Below are 11,290 nucleotides of genomic sequence, written 5' to 3' on the forward strand. Positions count from 1 at the left end.
AAAAGTGAAAGTGAAATGGGTGCTCAGGTGGCACAGTGCCCACCACCGCAGAGTCTGATTGATTGAACAGTACATGGACATGGGTTTTATAAATATTCAACCGATGAAACGTATTACCAAGCTTGTGACTAAATAATAGTTACATTGGATTCATTAGAACAAATGGTTATTTTTTCCACCTCCTGAAAAGTAACAGTTTTGGACATAGGCTACAAGGTTTCAACACGACAACAACTATATGGATTTAATTCATTCTTAATTAATTCTTAAGGTGTGGAAGAATTCATTTGTAAAGAAATACCATGTTTCTTGAAGAAATACTTGAATAACAGTGAACAGGCTCTGTTCTATGCTTAAATGCTGTTCATTCAAATGTGATCTCATGGCAGCTGTCTGCCATTGTCTCCCATTTCCTTGAAGGAAATGAGCTGTAATGTTAATAATAGCACATGAAGACAACAAATCACTGTCACTCTTTTATAAAAACCCTTTGGAACAAATACGCAAGACAACCAATTAATAAAATCACAGTTTATTAGAAATCATTTTAGTTGTGTAATGACAAAATCTGATTTCAATTAGGCTACCAAAACCACAAGGTGTGGGTTCCTTCCATGTTAAAAACAGTTCTTGAGAAATCTATCTATCTATGAAATAGTTTAACACATGCTGAACTCACACATACCACCACAACCCCTACAACCCCTATAACGCTTCCCGCTTCCCACCCACCCACGCGCGCGCGCGCACGCACACACGCACGCACGCACGCACGCACGCACGCACGCACGCACGCACGCACACACACACACACACACACACACACACACACACACACACACACACACACACACACACACACACACACACACACACACACACACACACACACACACACCTTAAAATCACAATGACTTGTATATCACTAATACTTTCCTGTAGTTTCTGCACTGTAAACCAATCAACAAGCATTAACATGTCCATTATTTGAATGGTTCCACTGGGACACGGGCTTGCAACTAAGCCTTTTCCACAGGCAGATAGCAGTTACACCACAAACAACTCCCAGCAGGAGTGTAGGAGCTCCTAGAGCCAGGGCTACTGTTGTGTTTGCTCCCACCGCAATTACTACCCCGGCTAACACTAGTACAACCCCGGCCACTGACGCCACGCGTATGTTCTTCCTTTTACCCCTCTTTTCCTTTTCCCTCTCTTTTTCCTGCTGCTCCCTCTCAGCATCCCAGACTTTCCTTTCGTCCTCTTTCTTCTTCTCTTCCTCCTGTGTCCTCCGTTCCTCCTCCTCTCGCAGCTTCCGCTGAGCTTTCTCGTACATCTCGTTGGTGTAGTGCTTCCCACCGTTGTCCAGTACCATTTCCTTGATCATGGTGATGAGGTCTTTGACCTGAACGCGGTCGCTCCTGTCGTTGTTGTTGAAGGCATGGTACCGGCGTCCGAACGTGATGGAGAGCCTCCGCAGTTCCTTGCACTCCTTCAAGGCGTTGTCAGCCTTTCCCTGGTCTTTACACGTGAAGAGCATGATGGTGTACATGGAGGCGTCATCTCCAAAGTTCTCCTGGATCCACTTGACGGCATTCCGCTCCTCCTCGGTGAACCTCACCCCCAGCCTGATCACCAGCAGGAAGGCGTGAGGCCCCGGTATGGACATCTTAACACACTCCTCTATTTTGGTCTTTACCTCTTCCTCGGTAACGACCGTGTCGAACAGGCCTGGCGTGTCGATGACCTGCACCACGGTCCCGTCCACTTCTCCACTCTGTGTCTCACAGTTCTTGGTGACAGACACAGGGCTGGGGTCCTCTTTGAAGGCCATTCTTCCCAGGATAGTGTTCCCTGTCGCACTCTTCCCTGAGCCTGTCTTGCCCACCAGGACTATCCTCAGCCCTCCGGACAAATCCAGACCTACACAAGGAGAGGCAAAATCATTGTAGCTGGTAGTGATTACATATATATATATATATATATAAATATATATATATATATATATATATATATATATATATATATATATATATATATGTATTGACACCAAGCCACTCCAATATTAGGCTATGTTGCTGGGGGAAATGAAATGAATGAACGTACCATCGTAGCCAGATAGGCCACTCCCCTCCGACCGTTGAAGAGTTCTCTGTTTTTTCTCTCTTAGAGGTATAGCTGCATGTGATACAAAATAATACAAATGAGAGGTGGGTCACAGCTAATGTTGGTTACTGTGAACATCTACAATATATTCTTCTCAAATTTCGACACTGTCCCTCTGTGAATCACAGACGCTGATTATGTGATTCACATTCACATGCAGATTAATCCAGAACTTTATTGTCACATCTCAGGTTTATAGGTATAAAACATAATGTAAATTCTGTGTTATATAAGCTGCCATCATTTGAAGTTTCAAGAAAGAACAAAGGGGTAAAGAGTACAGAGAGAAAGAAACACGGAAAATAATTGTATAAATGGACACAGACTCATTCTTAATATATGTACTGTATTGTCTTCAGTGGTGGAAAAAGTACTCACTTTCTTACTCAAGTAAAAGTATCAATACTGCAATGTAAAAATACTAAAATACTACTGTTACAAGTAAAAGTATAAAAAAAATAGCAGATCTACAAGCTTGTAGATCAGCTATTTTCAAAAGGCCGAAATGTGGTTAATGTATGTTTTGTAATAATCAAAATCTACAAAGTAACTAGTAACTAAATTTCCATATAATTGTAGTGGAGTAAAAGTATAATAATTGCCTCTGAGATGTAGTGGAGTAGAAGTAAAAGTACAGTAAATTGGAAATACTCCAGTAAAGTAAAAAATACCTCAAAATTGTACTTAGGTACAGTGCTTGAATAAATGTACTTAATTACTTTACATTACTGATTGTCTTACCTTCAGCCATTATTTGAGTTCCCTCTCTGCCACACCAAGATGACCACAGTTGTCCGAATCCCAGCTCAAAAGATGTGAACTGAACTAAGACAAGCTCTGTGGCTCTGTACCCTCACGAGTTCACTGCATGGGAAATTCTGGAAGTTGTGCCTATTGAGAAGGGGCTTCCTATTTCCTTGTATTGTCTCCAGTTTTCATTTAAAAGTACACATCCCAGAGTGAGTGTCAACAACACAATAAATATTCTGACCAAGTCTCTGAGTCTACACTCTTCATCATAAATCCTCATCCTCATCCTCATAATAACCCTCATGATTCTTCAGAAGAGTACACAGGTTATTTTTTGGGATGGATGCTGAATGCTGTGACATAATGACATTTGACTGCAATAAGGGGAGGAAGGGACCGCACCTCTAGACTGCATCACATCCTCCCTTTGTGGAATACCCCTCCTGCAAAACATGCAGTACTCTGTCTGCCTGTTAGTGCTGAAATCGAGACCACAAGCAAGACCAAGGCCAGACCGAGACTGAGGCGGGTAAGACTGAGAGGTGGGGTCAAGAACCACTCAAGACCAAGATCAGCATCATTTTGAATCCTAATCAAGAATCTAACCAAATAACATGTACGAATTTAAGTATAAAATACAAATAGGTGCATTAAATGAATGTGTCTTAGAATTAGAATTGTACTTATTTACTTATTTATTTACATTAATATATAACAATAAAACATATTTATTTATTTAATACATTTTAGTCATGTCGGTAAGTGGAGAATGAGTGTACCACAACTGATTTCAACAAACTGTGGTAATACCTTTAGGAAATGAAAATGTACACACAATGTTTTATTATACTTTATTCAAAGATATGGCCCCAAATGTTCCCCTAACCAAGTTTATACACAGACCACCATACAAACTATTTATGTTACTCATATACATGTATTTTCACAAAATTGTAAAAATTAAAAAATAATTAATTAACCTCCAAAACCAACATGGTTATGTTGAAATAATATAAAATGTTCACAAGATGTAAAAAATAGAAAATAGAAAGAACTGTATCACCCCTCAACATTGTAAAAGTCAAACACTTTTTTTTTTTTTTTTAAAGATATTTTTTTGGCTTTGTCTGCCTTTATTTGATAGTAGCCTATACAGTGGACTGACAGGAAATGGGGAGAGAGAGATGGGGAGTGACACGCAGCATTAGCAGCCTAAGTATCCCAGGGCCGCACCGACAGATATTATCGGAGCAGAGGACATAAATGCCCCTCCACCCATTACTACCAGAGAAGCTAAATACACCTTTTGACACCAAGACCATTCTTCTTTTTTCTTTTCCTCCTCCCTCCTCTTCCTCTCTTGTCTAATTCTTTCCTTCTCTTCTTCTTCTTCTTTCTGGGTGGTTGGGGTGGGTGGGGTTTTGGGGTTGACCAACATGTCATTGGTGTAGTATTCTCCTCTATTTCCTTCCACCATTAGCTCTATCATCTCTAGAAGTTCTTCGACCTGGTTACGGGACTTCACTCTCGGGTTATTGATGAGTGAACGGTACCTACCCACAAGTGTTGATCAGTCTGCTTAGCTCTTTACTCTCTTTCACATAGTCCTCCACTGACATGTCTTGCAGCTCGTCTGCATGTGTGAACAGAACTATGGTGTACATGGAGGCATCAGGGCCAAAGTTATCTTGGATCCATTTGATGGCATCCCTCTCCTCCTCAGTGAATCTCACATCCAACCTGATCACCAGTAGGAATGCGTGGGGTCCTGGAACAGACAGCTTGACCCACTCCTCGATACTTTTTTTGACCTCCTTTTTCGTCATGTTGGTGTCATAGAGGCCTGGCGTGTCGACAACCTCGATTTTCCTTCCGCCCATTACCCTCCTTCTGACAAGACTTTGTCTCAGACTCGGGTGACTCAGACGAGCTATGAAGACATTCTTCCCCAGGATGGTGTTTCCAGATGCACTCTTTCCCGACCCGGTCTTTCCTAAGATAATGAGTCTCAGGTCTTTGGGCTGCTTAGTATCTGTGGCCAGTTGGACAAAGAAAGTAGTGAACAAATTAACAAACATGCACACCAAAAAAGAATGTTGTGTCAACAACACATCAACAACAATAGCAATGACAATAATAAAAGATGTCGCCTCTGTATGTGTGGTGTGTGGTGTGTGTGTGTGTGTGTGTGTGTGTGTGTGCGTGCGTGGGTGCGTGGGTGCGTGCGTACATGTGTGCTGCGTGTGCATCCATACCTTTGCATTCAGCAGTGAAGATCTGAACACATAATGTGACCAGCACAAGCAGGCTCCAATATGGGACCCAACCTTTCCTGTGCGACATCACCATAGCGCTGACCTAGAACCATCACAAAAAGTAAAAGATAATAAGAGTGAAGACAAGAAGAGTGTTTGATATATCATCATTGCCGTGTCATAAAATGTGTTCCGAAATATGCTGTTTGGTTTCATAATGTAAGACATCCAGGTAAATAGAAACAAACAATAGCCTTTACATATTCACAGACCTGTTTGAGCGTTTCCTTAAAGTTGGATTTATGGTACCTGTACTGCAGGTAGAAGAATATTCCTGATATGGTAGCTTGGTAGTGTTAGCAGCTCCTCATCCTACTAACAAATGATGCACTGCCAGACTTTCTTTTATATTTGAGTTTGAGTTTCACTGAACCTCCCTGCCAGCAAATATTTGCCCATTTGGTTTCAGAGTAAATGAAACTCAACAGTGCTGGCAGGCCCAGGGTAATTTCCCAAGCTCTTGTAAACCTAGCACACAATGTGCTTGATTGATAGAAGCCGGGCACCATCTACTGGAGTAAGGAGGGACAGCATAATAATATCCAGAACTGGGGAATAGTGTGTGTGTGTGTGTGTGTGTGTGTGTGTGTGTGTGTGTGTGTGTGTGTGTGTGTGTGTGTGTGTGTGTGTGTGTGTGTGTGCGCGCGCGCGCGCGCGCGCTGCGCGCGTGCGTGCGTGCGTGCATGCGTGTGTGTGTCCTTTCCATTCTCTGTCTATCATCTAATTGCGTGCACAAGCTCTACCTCCCTCAGTCCTTATCTCAGTGTCCCCACCTCCGCTGCTGTCAACCAGTGACTGATCAATGTGTTAACTGACATGACCATGGCTCCATCATCACACTTATTAACTCAATATTTCAACCTTCATCCCTCATTGCCCTCACTTTTTACCCCAGTGTTGAAAACATCAAAACAAAGCTATATTGGGGGGAAATGCGCATGGATTCATTAAGATAGAATCATTGCAACAATAAATAGCCTACACAGCAAAACACAAGGAGGCACTGAGACAACATGGGATCAAGTACCTATTCCGGCAACAATTTACAAAAACATATGTTTTGCAAAAAACATTTTTCAGAAAAAAATAAATATGTTTTTTGTTCTTTTTTTTTTTACTTCCCAAATATTATGCACAAAAGCAGACAGAACTGTGGGAGAAAGGTTAAAGCTCTCTATTCTGATAGTAATCATTGCTATCTAGTGTGTCTCCCCATCTCTCCAGCTCTTTGATGAAGAGAAAATAAATGTTCCGGGTTGCCAATTTAATCCAGTCAGGAGAGAATACGTTATCTGCTTACATTTTATAGTGTTCCATTTCCAATTTTGTGAGGATTTCTTTGTGTCATCACTTCCAATTTCACTTGTTTATCCTGTATCCTGTATTTCTCCTGATAGAGAGAAAATTAGTATCTTGAAATTGGTATCAAAAAGATAAATCATTGCTCCAAATGTACAGTAAATCCTCTGAGTGTTAATCCTCCAAATGTACAGGCACGTACAGTATTGCATCTTCCTCTGGTTCTCTTTGTATTCTTCTCTAATATCGTTGCTGTTGGGTGGAAATCTTGCATTTCCAAAACTGTTAATTTTCAGGAAATGGGAAAAAGAACCTGTGTTCCAATGGATCTAATGTAGTTATTATTTAGTCAAGCTCTTGTTAATACTTTTCATTGGTTCAATATTTACATTGAACCAATGAAACATGACATTAGCAAATGTATCATTGAGAAACATAATGTTACATGCTGCTGAACTGAATTCAAAATATTGTTTAGTGGCAATATACTATATAGTAAGAATTCATGATCGCTGGTTATTGGTTGTTGATTTTGCAGATTTAGCAAGTATAGTTTTCCCTCTTTTACGTCCCATATAACCTGAACTCACTCTACCACTGGGGGGAGAGACGTAACTGGCAATAGCACTGTAAGCACTGAAAAGTAACAGTTTTGGACATACAAGGATTCCACCCAACAGCGATGATATACCTTTTTACAATAGCACCTAATTGCATCTGAATGAGACAAGACACTTTTTTGATGGTCCTGCATTATATATTTATGTAAAATGCACAGATGGGATGGTTGGAGTTACATAAGATAGGCTACAAAGAAACCGTTAGAGATGAATGCTTTCATCACTATTTTAGGTGTGGGGGATGCAGGGATGGAACTGTACATTTTGTATCATACACCACAAATGAAAAGCGGTACAAGAGGGTTTTGCTTCCTTCGACACACAATTAACAATATTATTGTAACTGACATGAGTCATAATGACCATAATGAGTGGCAGTGTGAGAAGCTTGTTATGGATGATTGGGCTGTTATCCACCGCCAAATGGTTTTCAAGATTAATTTGATAGCAGTGTCCATGGAAACGCACCTGCCTCCAAAGTGATGATAGACCTTCAGAGACTGCAGTAACAACACAGAATGGAAAACATCCTCCTTTTTCACTGTGGAAAATGTTACATGGAGTTTAACGACGATGAAAATAATGTGGAAGCTAGCTATAAATCATTGATTGAGAATGTGATATCTTACAGCGTAACATCTTGGTGTGTAAAACTGTAAAGTTGGTCATTATTGCTTATTGGGGTGGTAGTAATCACAACTAAAGAAATGATGTAACAACCTCAGAATGGTGTTCACTCTCCATTCCGACATGTTACCACTCCGACTAGTGGCTTCCGCGTGCGGTTAGGGTTAGGTATAGGGTTCGTCAACGTCGGAAAGGCGACATGTCGGAAAGGAGAAATGCACCCCCTCAGAATTATCTAGCTGAAGGATTTATACTGTGCATGCAGACTGCACTGTTCATCACTTTGCTGCTGCTGTTGTTTTTAATCTGTATTAATTATTTTTCTTTTGCTGTACTGTACAGCACTTTGACCTGCATTTCACTGTATGAAAAGGACTACATTAATAAAGTTCACTATCATTATCATTTTGGACTGCAGGCTTGACAACTGCAACTCCCTCCCAGTTCTGTCAACGCATGCTCTTTCAAACCCCTACGGCTGATCCTGCCTGCTTTTCAACCTCCCAAAATCTTCACATCCCACTTCTGTGCTCCCTTACGGTGGCTCATTGCTACTCCCTTCACTGGCTATGCCTGCATCCAATCGCCCCCACTGCTGACACATTCGCTATTTATTTTCCACCGCAGTCTGAAAACTCACCTCTTCAGACTCTGCCCACACCCACTAGCGCTCCTTATTTATTTGCATCAGTACTTGTATTTTGATTATACTGTAGGCCTATGCTATGCATAATGTCTGTTGGCGCAGATCACTATGGGGACATGGACATGTGCGCACTGACGGGCAGTCCGCGCAACAGAGGATCTGGCGAGTTTGGATTTGGCCGCCAGTATCTCACCTCTTCAGACTCTGCCCCACACCCACTAGCACTCCTTATTTATTTGCATCACTACTTGTATTTTGATTATTGTTATGCTATGCATAATGTCTGTTGGTTACTGTGTTCATGTTATTTAGATAGACGGATGCTGTTTCAAGGTTCAAGGTTGTGCTTCATTGATACATCTTGTGTACAGGTACATAAGAGTAAAACTTATTTTTGTTCGGCTTCCTTCAGACAATGCAGCAGAATAGCTAATAATAATAACAATAATAATAATAAAACCGTAAAAAGACATCATCGTATGTACACATGCATATGATCTTGGTATATTATATACACCAATAGCATTTCTTCAGTAGCTGCCACCTAACTTTATGTAAAAAAACTTCTCAGTATCTTAGAGTGCAAGAAAAGGACAGGCGAGGGAAGAGGTGTGAGGGATGGGGGGGGGGGGGGGGGTAGCTTTTCTTTTTGTCCTGGTCTATTTTAGGTCTTGTCAGTTCATGCATGTGCCTGATTGTACGGGGAAAGAAGATTTTTAGCAGTCTGTTGCCAGTGGCTCTGAGACTGCGTCGCCATTTTCCATGCGGCAACATCTTAAAAGGCCTGTGGTTGGGATGGCTTGGATCCTTGATGATTCCGCAAGCTTTTCTGACACAACGCTTGTCGTATAGTGCTTGGATGGGGGGAGATCATATCCACTGATGTGTTCGGCTGTCCGCACAACCCTTTGCATTGCCTTGCGGTTGAGGTTGGTGCAGCCATACCACGCAGTGAAGCAGCCATGCTCTTGTGGTGCCTCTATTAGAAAGCTCTTATTGGACTTTGGGACCCATGCCAGCTTTCTTCAGTTGTCTGAGAAAGTAGAGGCGTTGTTGTGCCTTCTTCACCACCCGCTCTGTCTGCACATCCCAGGTGAGGTCCTCAGTGATGTGACACACACACACACACACACACACACACACACACACACACACACACACACACACACACACACACACACACACACACACACACACACACACACACACACACACACACACACACACTACAACAAGACTAATCTCTCAAGTCAAGACAGATTCAGCTCAGCAAACGATGGGTTCCGATCGATGGGCACACACAGACAGACAAGCGGCAGCCGCTTGACACCACAGCTATGACTGCCTACAGGCAGCGCGTCTGTGGATTTGTCTATAGTTGGGAGAAGTCCTAACACTATGGACCACCAGACCAATAGACCCCTAAATGATCAGATCGGTATATTATATAACAAGTTTTATTTCAAAATTCATATTCAAATTTCATAATATATATCATATAAGCTTTCAGCACAGTGCATGTAGGCTATTCAGTTTGTGTTAAATTAAATGTTTCACTCTAGTAGTTAAGTTTGCCTCTCACTGAATTTGACACTTTTCCAGTGGTTTAGGCTTAGCAGACTTTTGTGTCGAATCAGGCCCCAAAACCTGGCGCAGGTCGGAGCTGAAACTCGGCCGACGGGCCAGTGGATACAGCGCGCCACACGGATCGTCACCAACAGCCCTCCGTCTGTCTCTCCCTGGAATACGGCCTGTCCACATGGCCTGGTACGAACGAATGGACACTTTGCGGTGCTGAGACGGACCTGTTTCAGTTGGCAGTCCACCTTGTTTGGCCAAAGTCTCGAAAACCTTCTCTAGACTGGTGCTATCTTTGGCCGAGGTTTCGAAGTACGTGCAGTCCTCACCGAGAGCTTGGAGAACCTCCTCCCGAGATATGTCTCTTTCCGACGGAGCGAGGTCAACCTTGTTGGCGCAGATCACTATGGGGACATGGACATGTGCGCACTGGCGGGCAGTCCGCGCAACAGAGGATCTGGCGAGTTTGGATTTGGCCGCCAGTATCTCCTTGCGCAAGGCGCACACCTCATCAAAGGAGCCCCGGTCATCTAGGCTGAATACTAGTAGAAAAATATCACCTGTGGAAAGAAGACCACAATGGAAATGGATCGTCATTAAAATTATAATTTTCTCCAACATTTTGAATTTGTGTCAGATCTTGATATGGGACACAAAAAATGCAATTCAATTACTTATTCAATTCAATCAGTGGTGGAAAGTAACTAAGTACATTTACTTAAGTACTGTCAAAAATGTTGAGATATTTGCACTTTACTTAAGTATTTCCAATTTCCAATACTTTTATTTCCAACTACTCCACTACATGGTCTCAGATCCAAATATTGTACTTTTACTCACTAAAGTTATTTGAAAACTTTAGTTACTAGTTACTATTTGATTATTCTTACAAACCATACATTACCCACTTCAGCCCTATATACATTTCGGCCATTTGAAAATAGCCATCTACAAGGCAAGCTCACAATGTGTCATGGTGCAAGGCATTGTGAGCTTGTAGATCTGCTATTTTCAAAAGATGTTTATACATTTGAAAACATTTGAAATGGGACATTCTGCATAATGACAAGGCCTACTTTTACTTTTGGTGCTTTAAGTAAATGTAACGCCACGTTTGTAGGCTACTTTTACTGAAGTACATTTTGAATTCCGGACTTTTACTTTTAACAGAGTATTTCCATATTGCAGTATTGATACTTTTACTTATAACATTTTTAGTACTTTTCCCGACCATCTGAATTCAATTACGCACCAGTAAGGATGGAGAGCCGGCGCTTGGCCGGGAAGCTTCT

At 41.8% G+C, this 11,290-nt stretch overlaps 2 protein-coding genes and 1 pseudogene across 4 annotated transcripts in view; all 3 read right to left on the reverse strand.

Annotated features, from left to right (window-relative positions):
• Nucleotides 1–661: 661 nt before the first annotated feature.
• On the reverse strand, nucleotides 662–3,034 carry LOC311059382 (GTPase IMAP family member 9-like). The gene is made up of 4 exons (XM_084077262.1): nucleotides 2,905–3,034; nucleotides 2,104–2,175; nucleotides 847–1,920; nucleotides 662–713 (listed from the first exon to the last, which is right to left on the reverse strand). The coding sequence occupies exons 1-3, from the start codon at nucleotides 2,912–2,914 to the stop codon at nucleotides 962–964; spliced, it is 1,041 nt and encodes a 346-aa protein (XP_083933388.1). The 5' UTR covers nucleotides 2,915–3,034; the 3' UTR covers nucleotides 662–713; nucleotides 847–961.
• A 1,083-nt stretch (nucleotides 3,035–4,117) lies between these two features.
• Nucleotides 4,118–5,532, reverse strand: LOC311055014 (GTPase IMAP family member 9-like; annotated as a pseudogene). The gene is made up of 3 exons (XR_014602863.1): nucleotides 5,478–5,532; nucleotides 5,169–5,271; nucleotides 4,118–4,945 (listed from the first exon to the last, which is right to left on the reverse strand). The product of XR_014602863.1 is annotated as a GTPase IMAP family member 9-like (transcript).
• A 1,762-nt stretch (nucleotides 5,533–7,294) lies between these two features.
• Nucleotides 7,295–11,290, reverse strand: part of rasd2b (RASD family member 2b) — a gene marked incomplete at its 3' end in the record, with an annotated part of 5,053 nt that continues 1,057 nt past the window's right edge. Inside the window, exons 2-4 of one of the 2 annotated variants that reach the window (XM_084084492.1) lie at nucleotides 11,251–11,290; nucleotides 10,226–10,558; nucleotides 7,295–7,688 (exon numbers count right to left, since the gene is read on the reverse strand). The exon at nucleotides 11,251–11,290 is cut by the window's right edge and continues 319 nt beyond it. In XM_084084492.1, coding sequence (XP_083940618.1) covers nucleotides 7,501–7,688; nucleotides 10,226–10,558; nucleotides 11,251–11,290 — 561 coding nt within the window. Of the gene's footprint in view, nucleotides 7,689–9,998; nucleotides 10,559–11,250 lie in introns of those variants that run through there. The other variant, XM_084084491.1, reaches the window with a different exon arrangement.

This window comes from Gymnoscopelus microlampas (genome assembly GCF_963454915.1).
Source record: "Gymnoscopelus microlampas genome assembly, chromosome: 2".
In the NCBI taxonomy this organism is placed as follows: Eukaryota; Metazoa; Chordata; class Actinopteri; order Myctophiformes; family Myctophidae; genus Gymnoscopelus; species Gymnoscopelus microlampas.